This window comes from Aureobasidium pullulans (assembly GCF_000721785.1).
Source record: "Aureobasidium pullulans EXF-150 unplaced genomic scaffold scaffold_10, whole genome shotgun sequence".
Lineage (NCBI taxonomy): Eukaryota > Fungi > Ascomycota > Dothideomycetes > Dothideales > Saccotheciaceae > Aureobasidium > Aureobasidium pullulans.
Window position 1 is genome coordinate 976,108 of NW_021941030.1, and position 19,844 is coordinate 995,951.

The 19,844-nt window shown below is 50.5% G+C and overlaps 9 protein-coding genes across 9 annotated transcripts; 3 read left to right on the forward strand and 6 right to left on the reverse strand.

The window, feature by feature from the left end:
• Positions 1-206: 206 nt before the first annotated feature.
• M438DRAFT_298119 (uncharacterized protein) lies at positions 207-1,645 on the reverse strand. Its single transcript, XM_029901974.1, has 2 exons — positions 1,597-1,645; positions 207-1,528 (listed from the first exon to the last, which is right to left on the reverse strand). Exon 2 carries the CDS (start codon positions 1,438-1,440, stop codon positions 487-489), a length of 954 nt encoding a protein of 317 aa, XP_029760314.1. The 5' UTR covers positions 1,441-1,528; positions 1,597-1,645; the 3' UTR covers positions 207-486.
• A 267-nt stretch (positions 1,646-1,912) lies between these two features.
• On the forward strand, positions 1,913-3,321 carry M438DRAFT_355932 (terpenoid cyclases/Protein prenyltransferase; the record flags this gene model as incomplete). Its single annotated transcript, XM_029907069.1, has 3 exons — positions 1,913-2,503; positions 2,555-2,986; positions 3,055-3,321. The coding sequence occupies 3 exons, from the start codon at positions 1,913-1,915 to the stop codon at positions 3,319-3,321; spliced, it is 1,290 nt and encodes a 429-aa protein (XP_029760315.1).
• A 173-nt stretch (positions 3,322-3,494) lies between these two features.
• Positions 3,495-5,169, reverse strand: M438DRAFT_397642 (uncharacterized protein; the record flags this gene model as incomplete). The annotated part of the gene is made up of 2 exons (XM_029909317.1): positions 3,495-4,961; positions 5,134-5,169. 2 exons carry the CDS (start codon positions 5,167-5,169, stop codon positions 3,495-3,497), a joined length of 1,503 nt encoding a protein of 500 aa, XP_029760316.1.
• A 359-nt stretch (positions 5,170-5,528) lies between these two features.
• Positions 5,529-7,262, forward strand: M438DRAFT_274994 (WD40 repeat-like protein; the record flags this gene model as incomplete). The annotated part of the gene is made up of 1 exon (XM_029900754.1): positions 5,529-7,262. One exon carries the CDS (start codon positions 5,529-5,531, stop codon positions 7,260-7,262), a length of 1,734 nt encoding a protein of 577 aa, XP_029760317.1.
• An 841-nt stretch (positions 7,263-8,103) lies between these two features.
• Positions 8,104-10,832, forward strand: M438DRAFT_298127 (molybdenum cofactor sulfurase protein-like protein). Its single transcript, XM_029901975.1, has 2 exons — positions 8,104-8,313; positions 8,363-10,832. The coding sequence occupies exons 1-2, from the start codon at positions 8,229-8,231 to the stop codon at positions 10,657-10,659; spliced, it is 2,382 nt and encodes a 793-aa protein (XP_029760318.1). The 5' UTR covers positions 8,104-8,228; the 3' UTR covers positions 10,660-10,832.
• Positions 10,743-13,533, reverse strand: M438DRAFT_397646 (uncharacterized protein). Its single transcript, XM_029909318.1, has 2 exons — positions 11,116-13,533; positions 10,743-11,035 (listed from the first exon to the last, which is right to left on the reverse strand). The coding sequence occupies exons 1-2, from the start codon at positions 13,051-13,053 to the stop codon at positions 10,904-10,906; spliced, it is 2,070 nt and encodes a 689-aa protein (XP_029760319.1). The 5' UTR covers positions 13,054-13,533; the 3' UTR covers positions 10,743-10,903.
• Positions 13,476-14,807, reverse strand: M438DRAFT_355937 (uncharacterized protein; the record flags this gene model as incomplete). The annotated part of the gene is made up of 1 exon (XM_029907070.1): positions 13,476-14,807. The coding sequence occupies one exon, from the start codon at positions 14,805-14,807 to the stop codon at positions 13,476-13,478; it is 1,332 nt and encodes a 443-aa protein (XP_029760320.1).
• Positions 14,808-15,359: 552 nt separating this feature from the next.
• Positions 15,360-17,980, reverse strand: M438DRAFT_320112 (uncharacterized protein). Its single transcript, XM_029902864.1, has 2 exons — positions 15,829-17,980; positions 15,360-15,778 (listed from the first exon to the last, which is right to left on the reverse strand). Exons 1-2 carry the CDS (start codon positions 17,926-17,928, stop codon positions 15,614-15,616), a joined length of 2,265 nt encoding a protein of 754 aa, XP_029760321.1. The 5' UTR covers positions 17,929-17,980; the 3' UTR covers positions 15,360-15,613.
• A 201-nt stretch (positions 17,981-18,181) lies between these two features.
• On the reverse strand, positions 18,182-19,781 carry M438DRAFT_397648 (WD40 repeat-like protein; the record flags this gene model as incomplete). Its single annotated transcript, XM_029909319.1, has 2 exons — positions 18,182-18,744; positions 18,801-19,781. The coding sequence occupies 2 exons, from the start codon at positions 19,776-19,778 to the stop codon at positions 18,220-18,222; spliced, it is 1,503 nt and encodes a 500-aa protein (XP_029760322.1). The 3' UTR covers positions 18,182-18,219.
• Positions 19,782-19,844: the final 63 nt, after the last annotated feature.

Genomic DNA, 19,844 nt, shown 5'->3' on the forward strand with positions numbered 1-19,844 from the left:
ATATCAAAATCCATGAACGTCGACATGAGCACTTCCAGAATCGTGGTGTGACGCTCCACAAGAACGCGTTGACGCGACGCAAAAGGAACACGCGGGGATCGTTGCTCGTGCGAAGATGTTGCACACACCTCTTTTCACTCTCTCCTGTGTTCCTCTGTCTCACCCGCTCTTGCCCGTGTAGACAGCATACAATAAAAGTTTATATTCGGCACATTGAGGCTATCATTTAACCGCTTGACAAAAGACCAGGTTCGGATTCTGCTGGGGTGACCCTGATCTTGTTTTCCATCATTGCGACCAATGCCTCTACACCCACGGTGTAATACGTTCGACCAGTTTGAATTTGCTGTAGCCGTAGCTAAGCTATTTATTCGCATTTGGAGTTTTGCACAAACTCTCTGTGTCTAACTCGGCGTTGGTATGATAGATAGAGCGCTGAGATTTGATATCCATGGGATTTCCAATTCACTTCGCTACCATCTACGCTCAGATTTTTTCCAAAGCTTCGACGACTTTTTCAAACCCATCTGTCCAATAGAGAATCTTGTTTGTACCTTGCAGAAGCACACCTTCGCTGATGTCTCTGACTTTGACACCAATTCTCTCGAGAGTATCGGCCAACTCTTGCTGACTACTGCCCATGACCTCATCTCTAATGCAAATACCTACATCCGCAGCAAGAAGGGCTTCAAGGTCAGTGGCTGAGTCACCGATGTAGACCACAGCATGCTCCTTTTTCTTTACCACGTCTGCCAATGGGATAGGTGTGCTGGAACATTGTTGGCAGGAAGCAGGCATACGGGACAGTTTGTCGGCACTTGTACGGATACCAGAGACTGTGTCTTTGGACAAGGTGCCGTCGCTACCAGAAGGCGTATCAAGACCCGTAATCTCATTCGCATTGATTACCATGGATTCGATGTGCGGTGTCAAGCTCTGTGTTTCTGCGCATGTGGTTTCTGCGGCTGCTGCAAGGAGGGATTGTCGTATAAACCTCGTACTCCAGTTCACACTGAGTATACTGAGTTTATTCGAAGGGTGGCATAAGAAGCCTCTGAGTAAGGTATCCCAAGAGCTCCGGAGTTGAACCTCGCCGGTTTGTACGGCAGATTTGGCGACATGATCAACGTGACTTGCTTTTACACCTTTGAATATGCCCGAAGCCTCGACGCGTTCGACACTTTTGTGTTCAATTGGCGCCAGACTGGCCAACCATTGTCGTTCCTGATCAAGAGATTTTCTTCCAAGAACCGCTGGCTTGTATTTGGATGTATGGTCGGTGTAGTCGTTGATGTAACCTGTTACAAAGTCGGACCATGGCGGGAGGGATTTGGAAGGGTTGGCGTGATATGCGATCTGGCCGACTAGAGACAATGTGTCCTTGCGGGTCAAGGTGCCATCCCAGTCTAGAATGAGATGAATCGACAGTCGCATTTTCATGGCGGTCGATTGGACGCGAAAGCTAGTCCTTGATAACAAAGGAGAAGAAATAATTCGCGAACTCTTGGCTCTGGGATATTGTTGCTTCCTTCCTCAAATCAGAGTTGCACGAAGAAATTACAGGGCACGTTCACATGCAAAACCAGAATTACATACACTTCGCACAACTTCTCAATAGGACCTACCTCCACCAGATGGCAATTGTCTTGATGGAAGGATTGTCCAAGAAGTAGATGATTGGATCGAGGGGATGGGCCCGATAGATTCAAGCGCACAGGCCTCCGGGAGTGAGCGTCATGGAAAGGGAAGCGGCGTTCCGGAAGCGCTTGAGCCTCATATAAGTGATTTCATAAAGGGAAAGCATCATGTCGAGCGTGTCAGGGATGCAGGGTCTGGGGAAACAGTCGCGCCTTCCCATAACCAAATGCCCTCTGCCGTGCTCAAACCCTTGATGCCAAAAGTCCAAGACATCATGGCCACGCACGCCGAACTCGACGTGTCCAGACACACAAAATACTTTCTCCGAACACTCAAAACATACCTGCCGACGGCATACCAGAGTAATGATAGCAACCGCATGAGCCTGGCCTTCTTCACCCTCTCTGGTCTGGATTTGCTAGGCACTTTGGAAACAAACACGACCGAAGAACAACGAAAGGACTACATCGACTGGATTTACTCGAATCAACATGAAAAAGGAGGATTCCGCGCTTTCCCTGGCACAGACTTCGGTGACCAGAAGACAAAGGACAATGAATGCTGGGATCCTGCGAATCTGCCTGCCACCTTCTTCGCACTGTGCTCGTTGCTCATCCTCAACGACGACTTGAGTCGTGTGAATCGAAAAGAGGCTCTACGATGGCTCACTCAACTACAACGACCCGATGGCAGTTTTGGAGAAACACTCGTCAATGGAACAATCAACGGAGGTACAGATTCAAGATTTGGATACTGCGCGACTGGAGTACGCTATGTGCTACGAGGAACGGTTGAGGGAGAAATAGAAGGAACACCAGCAGACATAGAAGTCGACAACTTTGTCACCTGCATCCGTAGTGCTGAGGTATGTTGACGCGCTTCACGATTGTGCAAGTCAAAATACTGACAGTAGCAGACCTACGACGGTGGCATCTCGGATGCTCCATACCATGAAGCACACGCCGGCTTCACCTACTGCGCCGTAGGTGCCCTTTCAAACATAAAACGCCTCCCCTCTCCACCATACACACCTCTCCCTACATCATCGTCACCGAACGACTCCCTTACGAACCCCAGCCTGCTCATAAAGTGGCTCGTCTCCCGACAAACGGCCACCATATCAGAAGAAGACGACCTAGACACGTACGGCGATGAAACAGACACGGCTGAAACCTGCCACGACGCACACAGCTTCGTCTACCAAGACAAGTTCGTGTCCAAACGCGGAGAAATAAACTACCAAGGCCGTCCGACGATCAACTTTGCTCTCGATTGGACGGGCTTCAACGGAAGGTGTAATAAGATTGCAGATACATGTTATGCCTTCTGGGTCCATGGTTCTCTTTCTGTAAGCTCCTTCTTCTACACCCATACTCGCCTTCCATCCTCTCTTCGTTGGCTAATTGCATACCACAGATCCTCAACCAATCACACCTTCCCCAAACGGCATCAGTACGTCGCTGGCTCCTCGAACGCACCGTCCATCTGACTCTTGGCGGCTTCGGTAAAATTGCTGGAGACCTTCCTGATCTCTACCACTCATATCTCGGTCTTGCCGCTCTATCATTGCTAGGAGAGAAGAAGTTAAAGAAGCTGGATCCGAGTCTGTGCATGAGTGTCGAAGCCAAAGGACGGCTGCAAAACATCTGGAAGAGATGGGGTCTGACCGAACAGGTCGTGTGAGAGAGCCCAACCCTTTCATATTTCTTTTCCTTTCTTGTACAGAATTTCTCTGATCGTTTTTCGAGCGTATAGACGATGTGCATTTGCTAGCATGGACCTTTGAATATACCCTTTCTGCTTGTAACCCGCTTCCTTGATGTTGACATGTTTGCCTTGTACGTTGACTAGGAACTTCAGGTATGTCCCCAATGGTACCTCGAAGTGCCAATGTATCTCGCCCAAAGGAATGCACCGCTCCAGACTGCAGTGTCGAGTGTGAACTCCAACGCCAGACACAAGCCGACTTTGTTCACCATTCCTGTTCTGGTTGCTGCAGATCTGGGAACTAAACCTGCAGAGACTCCGTCTTCGATTCCATCTCTCGCTGTTGGACTCGAGAGGAAGAGAGATGCCAGAGTGCGGAGATGTACCGTGTCCAGAGGGAGCATAAGGATGGCCCAGATCAGGTAGTCGAGGTTCAAGGCCAGGAGATTGGAAGGTAAAGTCGACAGCTCAGTGACGCGATATCTGGTCGCTGTTTGACGTTGACGTGTTTCTCTTTCTCTTCCGTATTCGCCATCGCTCATCAAGTCTTGGACCCCCTTCTCCTGAATAGCAGGGACTGGTGCCCATTCTAGAGACTGCAAAATCCAATTTCTGAATCGTGAAAATGGAGTCAAAAGCTTGGTGTCATCGGCGTCTGAGGCTTGTGGTAGAGAAACTGCGTTGTGAGGGCCTAGGATACAGCTGTATTCGAATAGAGGCACATGGCCATATGCCGATGCCGCAGAATGTTGGAGCAATGACATTGTCAACCATAGAGCTGCTGGAGAGAGCAGTAAGCCCTTCATCCTTGAACCTCCACTTGGATCTGCATTCAATAATGCCCAGCGGAGAGGTGATTCAGGATTCCAAGGTATCAGCCAAGATCTCGGAGGCAAGAAAGATGTTGAAGAAACGAGGCCAATTTGTTGAAGGCATGAGAAGGAAGACAGCGAATAGACAGAGAGATGAACCAAGGCATTCAAAGTCTTGTAGCCATAGTTGACGCATCTGAGAAGCATGAAACGCTTTCTGGTGCTGGCCTTCAGACGAATGACTTTCTTGCTTAGTTCCAATACATATTCGCCTAGGTACCAGTCGGCGAATGTGAGCATGAGTTGGGAAACCACTTCCGAGAGCCCACCGACAGTGAGGTATCTAATAGCTCCGAGTATTCCATTGCTGGCCAAGTTGGCCCGCTCTCGTATCAAAATCTCGACAAAGCTGAGATCCGACGAGATGAAGCCGACTTGCACTCGTTTACGCAAACTCATGATCCACCACGTCAAGACGTTCCTGGATGTCTCCGCTATCATACGAATCAGTTCGCCGTAATCATCCTCACCCTCTTTGATGATTTTCCATTCCTGATCAGTAAATCTGACGCGTTGATTGTCATTGATCAACTCCTCTTCAAGATTATCGATGAGTTTGTCTTTTTTCTCGCAAACACCGACAGCAGCTAGGACTTCATTCTTGGCTGCTATCATGGCCTCGTTGTGCCGAGTTGTGAGAGGGTCGATAGGTTCACCTCGAGCATTGTATTGTTGTTGACGAGGACTCGTTGGTTGAAGTGGTGATTCTGCAGCTTCCGGAGTGGGCTCGTACGGTGACCGGCCCTTTAGTGACCACTGTCAGTTTCGTTCTTCGGACTACTTATTGGTGAGATGGTTGTGAAGATGATGCTGAGATATATTCTGTGCGTGCACATGAATACTATGATAGGAAGGCGGACATGAGGCTGCGGCCTAGAAAGATGTCTCGATGACTGACTAGAGGGAAAGAACTTACCAAAGCCATACGCGCAAGGAAAGCATTTCGACTCATGCTTTCTGGCTCAGCCTGGCACTCGAGAACCGAGATGTCTTGTCCTTTGTGTTGAGTCGCTAGCGACTAAATCTTGAAGGTCATTGAAGATCGAGATGCTTTCAAGTTTTGAGCTTGACAAATTTACGAGTACGATGAGATCAGCAAAGCAATGATACAAACATGTTCTGCAAAGAAAAACCGTGGTCACGGAAAGAGCATTCAACAGCAAGATGTCAACTTGTTGCCGAAGTGGGAAGGCGGTGAGCCAAAAGGCCAAAGCGTGGCTTCGGCGTTTGCGCGAGCAGCGGGCAAAAAAGTTTAGGAAGATTTCTGGATTTGCAAGGCAATCAAGGCGCAACATCAGTGCCACGCCAACAATGTCGAGCTTCTTCACCAAGCCTGCCTCTCTGAAGAGAAAGAGACCCGAAGCTGGCGCTCCACGACCCCAACGCACAAACGATCGCTCAAATGCACGCCCGACCAAGCGAAGAGAAACCCGCGATGATTCCGTCTCTGGCAGCGACTTCGACGACGACGATGATGTAGGCCCACGCCCGCCTGCTGATTCTGATGACGAGTCGTCAGAGTCCGAATTCGAGGGCGAAGATGCAGCAGGAAGGAGAACACGACTGGCAGAAAGATATCTCGAGAACACGCGACAACAGATCATCTCCGAGGGCTTCGATGCAAAGGACATTGATGCCGAGCTTTTGGCTGAGCGCATGGGCGAGCGCCTGAAGGAGGACTCGGCTGAGAGCAAGGGCAAAATCTACCGCTGGATCGCCGACGAATACGATTACCAGAACGCCCAGCATTCACAGTTCCGCGCAGACTCGCAGACGCTTACTGGTGTGGCCACCTGCGCTCCCTATATCTACACCGTCTCCAAGGATATGACTCTGATCAAATGGGAGATGCCCCAGCAAATCGACGCCTCCTCCAAACACACACAACCCACGAAACCCAAGAAGCTTATCTACACACGCGGCAATGGAAAGAGAGAAGATGATTTCGACTTCAAACACCACACCGATGTCATTTTGTGTGTTGCTGCTTCGTCCGATGGCAAGTTTGTGGCGACTGGTGGCAGAGACAGGAAGCTTATTGTCTGGGACGCCGCAACTCTCAAGCCCCTGAAGTTCTTCCATCACCACAGAGACGCCGTCACTTCGCTCTGCTTCCGCCGTACAACCAATCAACTTTATTCGGCCAGTAAGGATAGAACTATCAAGCTCTGGAGTCTGGATGAGTTGGCCTATGTCGAAACACTGTTCGGTCACCAAGACGAGGTCACCGATGTCTCCGCTTTGAACCAGGAGTTGTGTGTGACAGTAGGAGCCAGAGACAGGACAGCGAGATACTGGAGAGTCGTCGAGGAGAGTCAGCTCGTCTTCCGTGGTGGTGGTAGCGGTGCCTCGTCAAAGCACAGAAAGGAGAATGCAGCAGCAGGCATTCCTCAACCGAGAGAATTCCACGAGGGCTCTATCGACAGAGTTACCATGGTCGACGACGAGACATTCATCACAGGTTCCGACAACGGCACTCTCTCGTTATGGAATATTCAAAAGAAGAAGGCCGTATTTACGCTACCCCTTGCACACGGTCTTGACCCGCCGCCAAAGCCCGAGGATGTCAGTGCAGAGGCCGATCCTTCGGCAGATGCCAGCGTCTACACCGAACCTCAGCCTAGATGGATCACCGCACTCGCCTGTGTTCCGTTCAGCAACATCATCATCAGTGGAAGTTGGGACGGTCAACTCAGAGCCTGGAAAATCAGCGAAGACAGGAGGAGGCTGGAGGCATTGGGCCCAATCGGCTGTGTGGAGGACAACCAGCTGATTGATGGAGAAGCCATGTACATGGACGACTCAATACACGCTGTGCCAGAGTCAAACAAGACAGTAAAGGGTGTTATCAACGACCTTGCTGTATTTGAGCGTGGAGACAGAGGCAAAGACGGTCTGGCCATTGTTGCAGCAGTCGGCAAAGAGCACAAGATGGGACGATGGATGCAGGATGCTGGCAAGAACCATGCCATGCTGTTCCGCGTATCCAGAAAGGCTGTCGAGAACGGCACGATAGAGAATGGCGAGGCGCCAGAGGTTGAGTGATTTTGTTCTGCATCATAAAAAGCGTTCTGTACGATTTTCTATATACCCTTCTTGAGCTGTTCAAAAGAAGAAGCATTTTACATTCATCAACAACCGATGCCAAATGGCTCCTCCCAAGACTTCTGTAATGATGCATACCAGGATTGAGAACGAGCAGCTGGATGGTTGGTTTCTCTCAGAGCAAAGTTCTAGGTGTGACCCAAGCATTGTTGTGTTGATAACGGACTCCAACTTCAAGCTCCAAACCCCACACGCACTGCACAGATGACCTCGCAGGAAGACAAAGAGCACATGCGAGATAGAACAACACAAAGATCTTGAGAAACGAGGGACGTGAAAAGTTGAGAGCAAATTTTTCTTCAATGGAAAAGGTGCGACAGACTTGCCGTCGCATGATAAAGCCAACTACAAAAATCGATATGTACTCCTTCTTGGACACCGAGACTCACAGCCCTAACTTAATAAGACCATTACGAGAATCAGCTTCCTAAATCCAGAGAATTGTTCTCCAGAGCCACGCCCCTCTCCCCGAAGAGAGAGGGACTGGCAACGCAACGCCGTGGAGGAAATGTTTGTGAGATGGTATTGCCTTGCAAGCAAGGGTTCCAGAGCTCGACATAGGCGCCGGTCGTGGCAGGCTCTGTTGTTTTGATCGATTTGTTGAAGAGGGTGCCGGGTCGAAGGCCTTTTTGTAGGTGAGAGAAGCTGCGGAAGCTCGGACTGTGATTATGTAAGCAGGGAATGCCGGAGTCAACGCGGCGATAAGAGCGATAAGGACGAGAGGGAGTCAGGACTGTCAGGGTCTTGTCTCGTCGGAGTTGACCGATGGGCCATCGTTGCTCGCCGCATTCTCGACCTTCGACTTTCGAGCCTGTCCTCGTCGTCGCTTGTTGTCCTCATGGCACCTTGCTCTGATCTATTCATAAGACAGAAGACTGTCGTGGTGACTGACGAGTTTGGCTGAAGATGGATAATCTCTCCAACATGGACGCTACACAATACGATGCCTATATTGAGCACACGAGGCAGACTGAATATCCGATGCTCAAAGGTTGTAATGACTGTGATTTCTGATGAGATTGAAACTGACATCCTTCCAGACGCAACATATCTCGATCATGCAGGAACGACCCTCTACAGCAAATCGCTCCTCGAAGCCTTCTCGGCCGACATGATGGCGAACCTCTACGGCAACCCGCATTCTGCTTCTCAGGCTTCGCAACGATCTACACAACAAGTCCAGGATGTTCGACTACAACTCCTTCGCTTCTTCGATGCCGATCCCGACGACTTTGACCTCATCTTCGTCGCCAATGCAACGGCAGGCATCAAACTGGTCGCTGACGCTCTCCGTGAACACGACTCAGGTTTCTGGTATGGATACCATAGAGATGCACACACCAGTCTAGTCGGCATGCGTGAGCTGGCAAGAGAGCATCGGTGCTTTGTCGAGGATAGAGAGGTTGAAGAATGGATTGAACGAGGCGGACAAGACACACACAACCGGCTTGGCCTCTTTGCCTACCCTGCTCAGTCCAACATGAATGGACGACGCTTGCCTTTAGACTGGTGTGGACGAGTACGAAGTAAAGGCATGCTGACTTTGCTGGATGCTGCTGCTCTCCTCTCGACTTCACCATTGTCTCTTGCCAATCTCGACATGGCTCCTGACTTTACAGTTCTTAGCTTGTACAAGATATTTGGCTTCCCGGATCTAGGCGCTCTCATCGTCAGAAAAGATGCAGCTTGGGCACTGCAGAAAAGAAAGTACTTTGGAGGTGGTACCGTTGACATGGTTGTCTCATTGAAGGAGCAATGGCACGCTGTCAAGTCCGCTCACATACACGAGCAGTTCGAGGACGGCACTTTGCCCATCCATAGCATCATCGCTCTGAAGTCTGCTCTGTCTGTTCACCACAATTTATTCGGCACTCTGGAGCGCATCTCCGAGCATACTTCCTTCCTTGCTGAACGCCTATATTCATCCTTGCAATCATTACGGCACGGGAATGACGAGCCAGTATGCCAGATCTACAAAGATTCTGCTTCTACCTATGGTAACAGAACCACACAAGGACCTGTTGTAGCCTTCAATCTTCGCAACAGTAAAGGGCAATGGGTCAGCAATCTCGAGGTGGAAAAGCTTGCACACGTCCGCAACATCAACATACGCACTGGTGGCCTATGTAATCCTGGTGGCATCCAATCTGCACTGAATCTTTCGCCGTGGCAGATGAAAGAGAATTTCTCGTCTGGTCAACGTTGCGGTTCGGAGAACGATGACGTTGTCAATGGCCAACCTACTGGTATGATACGAGCGAGTATGGGCGCCATGAGCACCTTGAAGGACGTCGACACGTTCATCTCCTTCATTTCCGAATTCTTCGTAGACGCCACGGCACCGCCGATTGACGCGATAGACTCGCCTATATTGTCAGCTGAAATACCTGCGTCAGAACAATTGCATATCGAGAGCCTCACGGTTTATCCAATCAAGAGCTGCGCGGGTTGGCAAATTCCTCAAAACACATTTTGGGAGGTCAGACCTCAAGGACTGGCCTGGGACCGCCAATGGTGTATCATTCACAGTGGTACATCAGCCGCATTATCACAAAAGAAACACCCGCGCATGGCTCTGCTACGCCCATCTCTAGACTTTGCGGCCGGTCTCCTCCGCATCACCTGCGCGGTATGGCTTAAAGACGCGCCTTGCACAGAAATCAGCGTACCACTATCCGCAGACCCACGCTGCTTCATACCGGAGAGCAAAACCTCTACGCCGACAAACGTGTGCGGTGACAGCGTAGCCGCACGCATCTACGCCGATCCGACCATCTCTGCTTTCTTGACTGCCGCACTAGACGTACCCTGCCAACTCGCTCGCTTCCCTACAAACTCAACCTTGCGACACATGAAACCGCATCTGCGAGGAGCGGGAGATCAAGACATGCCATTGCACTTTTCCAACGAAAGTCCGGTATTATGCATCTCCAGGATGTCAGTCAACGCATTGAACAGAGATATTAAAGCAAGAGGAGGAACAGCAACGCCGGCATCGACCTTCAGAGCCAACATCGTTGTCGCACAACATCCTTCCATTCTGCCTGGAACCGAAATGCCATATGTGGAAGACACATGGACATATCTTTCCATTAGTAAAAAGGAAAAAGCAATAGAACCAAACAAAGGAGGCAAATTTGAAGTTTTGGGCAAATGTCGACGATGCCATATGTTGTGTATAGACCAACGAACAGCAGAGAAGAGGCAGGAACCTTTCGTCACGTTGGCGAAAACCAGAAGAAGTGAGGGCAAGGTCTGGTTTGGCGTTCATCTTGCATTGAGTGGGAAGCAAAGCAAGACTTGGGTCAGAGTCGGCGATGAGATTGTCGTCAGTTGATATGTATACATCACAGCTTCATCTTCAGAGAACTCGTCACAGGTTTCCCACAAGAGGTGCAACAAAATTCGTATGCAAAACGCGGTAGAGCAATTTTATTCCATTCGGCGAAGAATCTATCAAGACTGTAAAGACTGTTCGCTCTTTCTCAAATCATTTCGCCTCGTCGCTTCCGCTTCCAGCACTCCGTTCCGGTCATGCCTTCCGTGAGGTGCATCTTTTCTTCACAATGTATGCAGTAAAATCACACGCGCCCATCAGGCACAGAACTCAATCTTCTTCCACTCAATGTCTCACTGACCTTTCTACCGACAACTCTGAAAATCTGACCCGTTCTGCGGAAAACATCTCTATCATGCTGAATCTCAACGTGAATCTGCAAACGATGGAAGTCAGTCATGCTGTCCTGCTGTGGTAAAATGATTGGAGAGTTTGGAAGGAATCGGGAAAACTCACCGGCTCACCTTCACGGGGTTGCTGAGTTTGCAAGGGATGGCGAGGTTCGAGGGGCATTTCATCATTGTCGTTAGGTGTGCTTCTACGCAAGGTTTCGTTGCTGGTGGAGAAGTTTCTGCGGATGGCTTCGCTGCTGGCGGAAATGTTGCGAGGCATTGCGGCCTCTGAGCGTGAGGTAGAAAGGGTAGGTGGGTAAGGAGGGTAAGAGGGATCACGAGAGGTGTACCATGAAGTAGATGGAGGAAAAGGTGCGGCAGGAGGAACTGGATCGGTAATCTCCTGATCAAAGCGTGTGGGAGTTGATCTGCGACGACGCGAGATCGAGCCTTCGTTCATAAAAGTATGGAAAGGAGTGACCGTCTTGTCGGATTCAGGGGAGCCAGGGAAGTGAATCAGGGGAGTTTGGCTTGCAGTGCGGCGATCGGCATCACGAGCTTGAGTAAAGACGTTGAAGAAACTGTCAAAGTCGTCGTGTTTTTCCATTTCTGAAACTACCTGGCGTGATTCATCATTGAGGTATTCTTGACCTTCATACTTGCTTCTGGCGATCGGCTCGCGGTCACGGTGAGCTTGCCCTGCCATGGCGAGGCTTGCGAGGTTGACTCTGTGTGCGAACTCGACAGGGTTTGTTTGCTGCATGTTGAACGTCTCACGGTCAATCATGATCGAGATGGGCTGGCCTCTAGGAGGGTGAGAAGTGAGGGGCTCGGGCAGAATTGACTGGTTTTTGGTGTTGACGGTCGATGCGACTGGATCATTGTAGTTGTTTCGAATCCAGGGAGAGAGTGCTTCGGCTTCAAGGGCTTCAGAGCGTCTGACGATCTCGCGACGTGCGGCATTATCTCCTAACACATAATGTCTTGCACGAGATTGTTGTTGCTGGTCTGCTCCACGATGCGGGATAGAAGCAGTATTGGCAAAAGAAATCTGGGATTCTTCTGCATGCTGGAGAGCCGATGAGTTCAGCCCCAATTCTTCGCTGTGGAGCTTGCTCTTTGTTGAGCGAAATTTATCGCGCTGAGCGGTAGCATGCGCCTGTGAGTACATGGACATTTCACCCTTGCCAAGACTGTCGTAGGACTGGTTCACAGCAGATCTGACAGACCGACCACGCTGGGCGGTTGCTTGGATCTGTTGCTGAATTGAAGGTCCATCTGTACCAAAGGCATGTTCCTGCTGCTTGTTGGCCGATCCTGAGAGTTTGGCACGCGAGGGTAAATTAGGAGGATGCCATGTCTCAGAGCCCAATGAAGGTGAAGACTGAGGGAAATGGGACGGACCAAGCTTCTGGGGCCGATGAGACTTGATATCAGCATTTCTCTGCTTGTTGACCGGTTTAGCACGTGACATGATGCTGTTGGAAGACCAAGTCTCTGAGCCCAGCATAGGAGACGGTTGAGGGAAGTGAGCTGGGCCGAGTTTCTGAGGTTGGTAAGGCTCAGCATCGGTGAACGTCTGCGCGTTGGAATCATCGGACGACGGATTAGATTTGATAGAGGCCTCATCAGCCCGCTGTTGGGTCAGAGTTCTCAGTCGAGGACGGCAATCATGAATCGGTCTGTTCGCAACGAAGCCAGCTACTTTCCAGTGTAGCTTCTTGAGAATCTCCAACGGATCCTTGCTCCATTCGGCTAGTCCGCCGTGAGGGTCATGATAATCTTCAACGTTGCCGTACTTGTCGTAGGTGACAATGGCATAAGTCCAGTATGGCTCATTGTTCTTGTCGTACGTTAGGCAGGTAAGCAAGCGAGCATCGTGAGTTCTCAAGAACTGCACGTTCTGCTGCAGTTGCAAAAGCATGAAAGTAGGATCATCCATGATCGGCAAATTGAATTCGATGATGGGATGGTGAGATAGAAGGTTAGACAAGATCGGTGTCTTATACCCTCCATGTTTGCTGTTACCGGTTGCTCTATATGGTAGGACAATGGGAAACATTAAAGGTCGTCCATGGAATCTTCGTGTACTAGGTAGTTCTTTCCTCGACCCGAGCTCGGAGGCAGTTACTATTGAAATGATATCAAGCGGTAAGAGCAAAGGAGAAACTGCAGCTTCTGTTTTTCTTTTTCTTTCTGAAGGAACTCAAAACTGGAAGGAAGGCAGCAGACCGGCCAAACATGACTGCCAAAGACCACGATTCTTTTGAGATCGGCAACCATCGAAACTGACTACCTTGTCTGCCTTCAGTGGAGACGATCTTTGGACCATGACACGTTCGACAGCCGTATGATACCCTTCACTATGGAGATGGAGTGATGGTGAGTGAGAGCCCACGGTGCTTTCCAATGAGCCAAAAGTGTTGAGACAGACCAATGCTTTTCAAAAAGATAGAGACATCCGCTCTGTTTTTGAGAAGTAATTCAAAGTTGTGCGCGAGGTCTGTCCGGCACCTTCTCCCAAGCACTATCAAAGCCAGCGCTTCGAACCCATGTAGGTTCACCACCCTCGACCGAATCGATAGCCATATGACCAAGCTGCAACCACATGTCTTCTTTGATTCTGAAGTCTTCATTCGTCTCATAGGGCTTGCAAATCTGCTGTCCGTGTACTAAAGCTCTAACTAGCTTTGAGCCGTGTCCATCGTCCGAGAAGTTCTTGACGCGCTCAATGATCTCGTGCCAGGGATCGGTGTTTTCTGATGAAGGTTTGCTGGGCTTGTAGTTCGAGATCTCATCAATCAGCAGGTCTGGGCAGCCTCGTGAAGCGTATAAAGTAATATCGTTGCGGACTTTCCATTCCAGTAAGCGAACTTTGTTGGCATCACTCAGCCAATCTTGCTTGAGGAAAGCCGAGAAGAAGATCGAAGAATTGATGCAATGCATATAGAAGAAGTCAAACTTGACGGCTTTGTCGCGGCGTTGAGCTGCACCGCTGAAGTATGCAGCCGCGTTTGTCATCTCTGCGGTGCGTTCCTCGAGCTCTGCGGGGCTGCTGATGTGATATTGAGATACAATGTCGATGATTCTTTGCGTTTCTGTCTTCATAATTCCATCACGGATGCGATTGCCGTCGACATCGGCGGCTTTGGCAAGACGTTTCTCAGCATGCGTAATGTCCAGGAGCTCCACAACGCTCTTTGATGGCCCTGATAGGTGTTTGGCGGCTTTTTCGGCACCGTCAAACAAGGGCATCATCCAAACATCATGGACGGCGGCTTGAGCGAGACCCTCCGCAATGATAGCAGGTTGGTGGAATTCAATGCCAAAGCCGAGGTGAATGATGGGATGCAGAAAGCCGGCAAACATGCGAGCCAACATGTCGTCTGCCCGATCATCACCAGCGAAGACATACTCGTTCAAAACTTGCTGCCAGCCTTTCTTGTCCATCTCGCTTTGAAAGAAGCGTAGATAATCGTTGTAGTAGCGCTCCTTACCCAGATACTTCGTGAACTGTGATGGATCCTCCATGCCCTTGACGATGGCTGCCTCAATAGGCTGAGGTGGTCTTTGATAGTCTTGATTTTCGTCATAATGTTTTTGAATTTGTGCGGGAGTTGCGGCCAGTGAGTAAATGGTTAGCAGATGGTGAGCGATGTGGTTATGAAAACCACTTTGATTGAAGAAGATATGATGCTTTTCGTGGTTCTCTTGTAGCAGGTGTGAAGTCCTAGTCGCAGATTCCCGTTTGATGTTCTTGAGGTAAAACTCGGGCCGTTCTCCAAGCGAGAGTTGTACCTTGGATGCAGTTGCCATTGTCCGTGTCGTCCTTGACGTGTGAACAGAACTGAGACTACGTGTCGTAAGCTTTGAGAGAAACGAGGCCTGACGAAACATGTGTACTCTAACAATCTGACCCCACAACCTGCTGATATATATCTTTTGCACAATTGCTAACACGTAATACTTGTGATCTTGATGATGACCAATGTTTCGCGCATTCATTCGTCCGAGTGACGAAGATGCAGGCCAAGACGGAAGCGGCTTTTAGAAAAGCTTCCCGAGTAAATGACGTAACCAGATGTCTTCGCGAGTGGGAGCACCCTGTCCCCATACTTAGAGCCGTAATGAGCAGCAACATGATCATGAATACTTACAGACAAGTCTGGTCGAGACATGATAGAGGCCATGTGACTATATGCTACTTTTTCTTTTGAAGAACCTGGGCGTTTGTCGATGCGGATGATCTCTTTGACACTTTGCTCGGAAGCTTCTGTTGCCAGGCTGGTGATGATACCAAAAGCCGAGACGAGTCTTGTGAAACCCAAGAATGAGGTGCGAGACAATGGAAGAGTGACAAACACAAGTCATGCGTGCAGAAGACAGTAGAGTCGGCTGTATATCAGTATCGCTATGTAAACGAGGAAGGAAAAGTTCATGTATCAAAATCTCCCTGCCACAAATGCTCAATCTCAACATCAGACAATGCAAAATCGCATCTCGATCAAAAACCATTACAAGAATCGAGACCGCTCCCACAGAAAAGTTCAGCGATGAATATTCTATCTAGTGAGCAGTACCGAAGAAACAAGGAAACATGGCGACAAATTCGTACTTGTAGCTTATCTTTCATCACAGTAGCCCGGCTCCTTGGGACCACCCGAGGCCCAGCTGAGTACTGTGAGGGCAGTTGTGTATCCCATGATGAAGAGACCGAAGACAACGAGTAAGATGTCGGCCACGCGTTGCCAAGAGCGGGTTGCGACGGCCCGATAATGCATGAGAGGCTGTGGAAAATATTAGCCCAGAAGAGCAGGTGAGAAGTATTGACACTTACAGGATAGACGAAGACGAGAGGAATACAGGCGAAGCTTCCAACAAGAGCGACAAACTTGTCCAATTGTCCAGCACCAGCCCATGCGATGACGGCACACAGCGCGACCATGAAGAATCTGAAGACATTCTTCTTCCACTTGATCCAGGGGTTGTATTTGCCAGTACGGCTAAACAACTGCTGAGAAGTAATCTCAATGGCAGGGTAGATCTGCAGAGGCGTCGAGAGCAGGATAGCCAAAGAGTAGATGAATTGCACACTGTTGACAAGCTTGTTATCCTGAGGCATGTTGAGGATGATGACAGTCTTGGTAGCACTGCCATAGGCAGCATATGAGAGAGCACCCATGGAGATGAAGATAACAGTGACTGCGACCATGACAACTCCCAAGACGCGAGGGAACTTCTTAGGATCTTTCATACCCGATTGGATAGGAATGATAAGTCCAATGCCCTCAAAAGTGAAGATGGCAGTGCCGATGAAGAGTGTCCAGTCATTCTTGTTGAACTGGATGATGTCGGCAATACCATGGTTCTCAACCAAGGTCAAGATGTCGTAGTAGTAGAGGTAAACAAGACCCAGAACGATGAACAGATCCGCAATCAGAGCAAGCTTCTGAATGTTGTTGATGTTGCGGTACAAGCTGAGAGGTAAGAAGACGACCATCTGCATCAAAATCATGTACTTGATGTCGATGAAAGTACGGCACTTTGTGACGGCCAAAACGAAAGCTTGCAGGTTTTCCGAGACAAAAACAATGTAAGCAGAGGAGAAACCGATCTGACTGATGACAAGGGATGAGTTGATGAGGTTGCGGAACCATCTGCCGTAAATCTTTCCTCCCATGTCACCAAATGAGGCATGGACCTTGAGACGGACATTGACGAGCAGGATGAAGCACCAGAAACTGAGAAGAGCAATGCTCAGGAGGACGATATTGCTGAACATCATACCACCATTGAGATAGGCACGAGGCAAGAACAAAACTCCTGTTCCAACGAACGACTTGAGTAGAAGGAGAGCAGCACCACCAGGGCTGCCCTTACCGGCCTGCTCCTTTCTTCTTCGCTTGCGCTTGCCAGGAGTCAGCAGAGCGCTGTCTTCACCCCACTCGCGCTCACGACCATCTTGATCGTCGTCGTCATCATCGTAAGCCTCGGAGGTAAAGTATTCGTCAGGACCGAGTGCCTCGTCGTCGTCCTCGAGCGATTCACCAGCGAAGTGACCGTACAGAGTGAGAAACTCGATGAAGTTGTTTGCCAAAAATTGAGGTTGCTGACGAGCGGGGGGCTCTGTTTGGGCGCGAGTTGAGCCGTAGTTTGGTCTTGCAACACGTGCCTCGGGAGCAGGAGAGCCAGCAGTGCGGCGAATGTAGTCTCTGCGCAGACCACCTGGCATCTTGATATTGGAGAGCTCTGGATCCTCTTCGTTGGAACGAGGCAGATTGACACTCAGACTTCTCTTCAAACGGCCAGTCTCGCGGGCTTGACGTTCGACTTCTTCACGCTCGCGCTCTTCGGTGTAGCGGTAGATGTGTCTCGTCATGTCTCCGCCTTGCAGCTGCAGGCTCGAAAAGTGATCATCGTCTATGCCGGGCCCGTTCTCGACGGATTTGCCAACTTCGGGGAGATTGGAGGGACGTTGGAAAGAGGAAGAAGCCTGTAGGTTTTGGTGCGAGGTGCGTTGAGCAGGACCGACCAAGTGTCGTCGCAGGACCTCGAGGTCTTCATTCTTATTCGGGCTCTGCGAGTATGAAGCATCGTCGGGAAAGACAGAGGCTGAGCCTGTCGGGGCGGGTGATGCAAAGCGAGGCGGGCTCCCAGCGAATCCCCCCCTCAGTGCTTGCGATAGCGATGAGGGGCCGGGCCCGGGGATGGAGCCCCTTGGATATGACGCTCCAGGCAGGGGTTGGTCATCGTCCTGGCCGTCGAGCTGACGCGGGGTCGGTATCTGTCTGATGGGAGGAGTGCCGAAGGGTACGGGTGATGCGAGTCGCGCGGTAGAATAACTGCGAGACGGCGAGCCTCCACCGTATGGAGAAGTCGAACGTGGGGGTTCCGAGCCAATGGCTTGCGGTGAGGTGCCGCCGTTCTTTCCTGACATGGTCGCTCTATCCTCGACTGTGTCTGACGTGGATGGGGAAAAAGAGTCTTCACAACAAAGAAAAGACGGGCCTGAGGACGGGACAATCAGCTAAACAGATTACCGTATGCGAGGTCACTGGCTCCTACGCAAGAAGACCCTGCACGTTCTGGCCGCTGTCTCGTATCCGTCCCGGTGCCCTCTGCTTAGGGCAACGCTAACCGATGATATACGCCAAGCCTCTCAAGATGCTGTGACTCGATATTTACAACTTCTTATCGGGTGTGTATGCTTGTTTCGACGACAGCCTATCTACTCATCTTCGCTATCGCTGCCTGCCTCTTCAGGAACACCCTGCGCCAACTCGTCCTCATCGTCTGCTGCCTCCGCCGGGCCATCCATCACGAATGCAACCAGGCATGTGATGCGGTGCCCTGTCTCGTGCGTTCCTATCGGTGTGCCGACTTGACGCACTTCTCCCTCAACAGCCCCTTCCGAAATCTCCGACATGTTGCATTTCCACAGCCTGACTGCGCCGTCGCTGCTTCCCGTCACGAGAATCAGAGGTGCACCTGCCTTGTGCTGCAACACCTCAAAGTCCTTGATTCTGCCTGTGAAGCCAGCCTGGTTGCCTCCCAGCTGACCTACCGCTGCGCATTGTGGTACCTCCTCGTCTTCCTTGTCACCTTCCACCGTCGTCTTCAAGTCGTAGAAAATGATTCTGCCGTCCTCTGTCGAGAGTGCCAGGATGCTTCTTCCCTCGCCGGCTGGTACTATGCGCATCTGGTGAAGCTTGGTAGGTGGTGACGGCCGGATGATTGCTTTTGGCATCGAGTCCTGCTCAGTCTGTCAGCGTCTTGTTCTCTTTCCCCTCGCGGTCATGAAACACATACCATGCCGTAGACTACAGCACCTCTCTCAAATCCAACGACATACTCTTCGCCGTCCTCACCCCAAACAAGCTTTCTTCCCTCTCCGCTGCTGTATCGTCCCTCGCCTGCAGCTTGAAGCAAGCTCTTGTCGAAGTTCAACACACCCGCCTTCTTGCCAGTGACCAAGTTCCAGAGTCTCATGCATCTTTCACCCTTGCCCACAGTAACCATAACCTTCATGCTAGGGTGAATCGCAAAGTCGTTGACTCCGGTAGGCACTTCACCAGGTCCAGCAGTATCTCCGCTGGGACGTCCGACAGCCTTGGGAATAGGGCACTTGATTGTTGACAGTACGGTCCAGTCGCGCGTTCTTGAGATTGCCACAGTATTGTCATCAGCTGCACTGAAAAGCTTGCCTCTAGTAGGGAACTGTAGTTTGTTGACGCTGCGCGCATGGTGTAACAAACTGCCGAGTTCGCGGTTGCGAGGATTCTCAATGACGCTTGTAGCAGAGAGGGTGGGAAGTTGAGGTTTTGAGCTGACGACAGGCGGCGAGGTGGAGACGTGGAAAAGGTTGATGCGTTCGTCGGTGCTGCCAGTCGCAAGCACTCGTTTGTGTGCCTCATTGGGGGCGGAGACTGCAAGACAGCGAACGGCACTCGAGTGCGCAGCGAACAAGAAGGTATCGGAATATGTGGGCTCTTTCTGTGCTTCCTCTGACTTGTCGGACTCAATCACATCGCCAGAGACAGTCGCAGCAAAGCCATGAAGGACTCTTTCGTAGGATCCGGTGACGATTTGAATAGCGACGGGTTCGTGCTCGACGTCGGACTTGGTATCTTTGTTTGCGACGGCAGGTTTGGTGGATGTCTTTGTGGGCTTGGTGATTTGAGATTTTTTGCTCGTCTTCGTAACCTTTGGCGACTCTGCAAACCGGGCATTCTTTCCAGTGGCGGCCCGAGCGCTCAGCTGCGCATCCTCGCTCTTTCTCTTGACCATTTCTGAATAGTGTTGTGGATACGTCGAGTTGTGATGAAATGGGAAGGGAAAAAAGTCGAAAGTTTG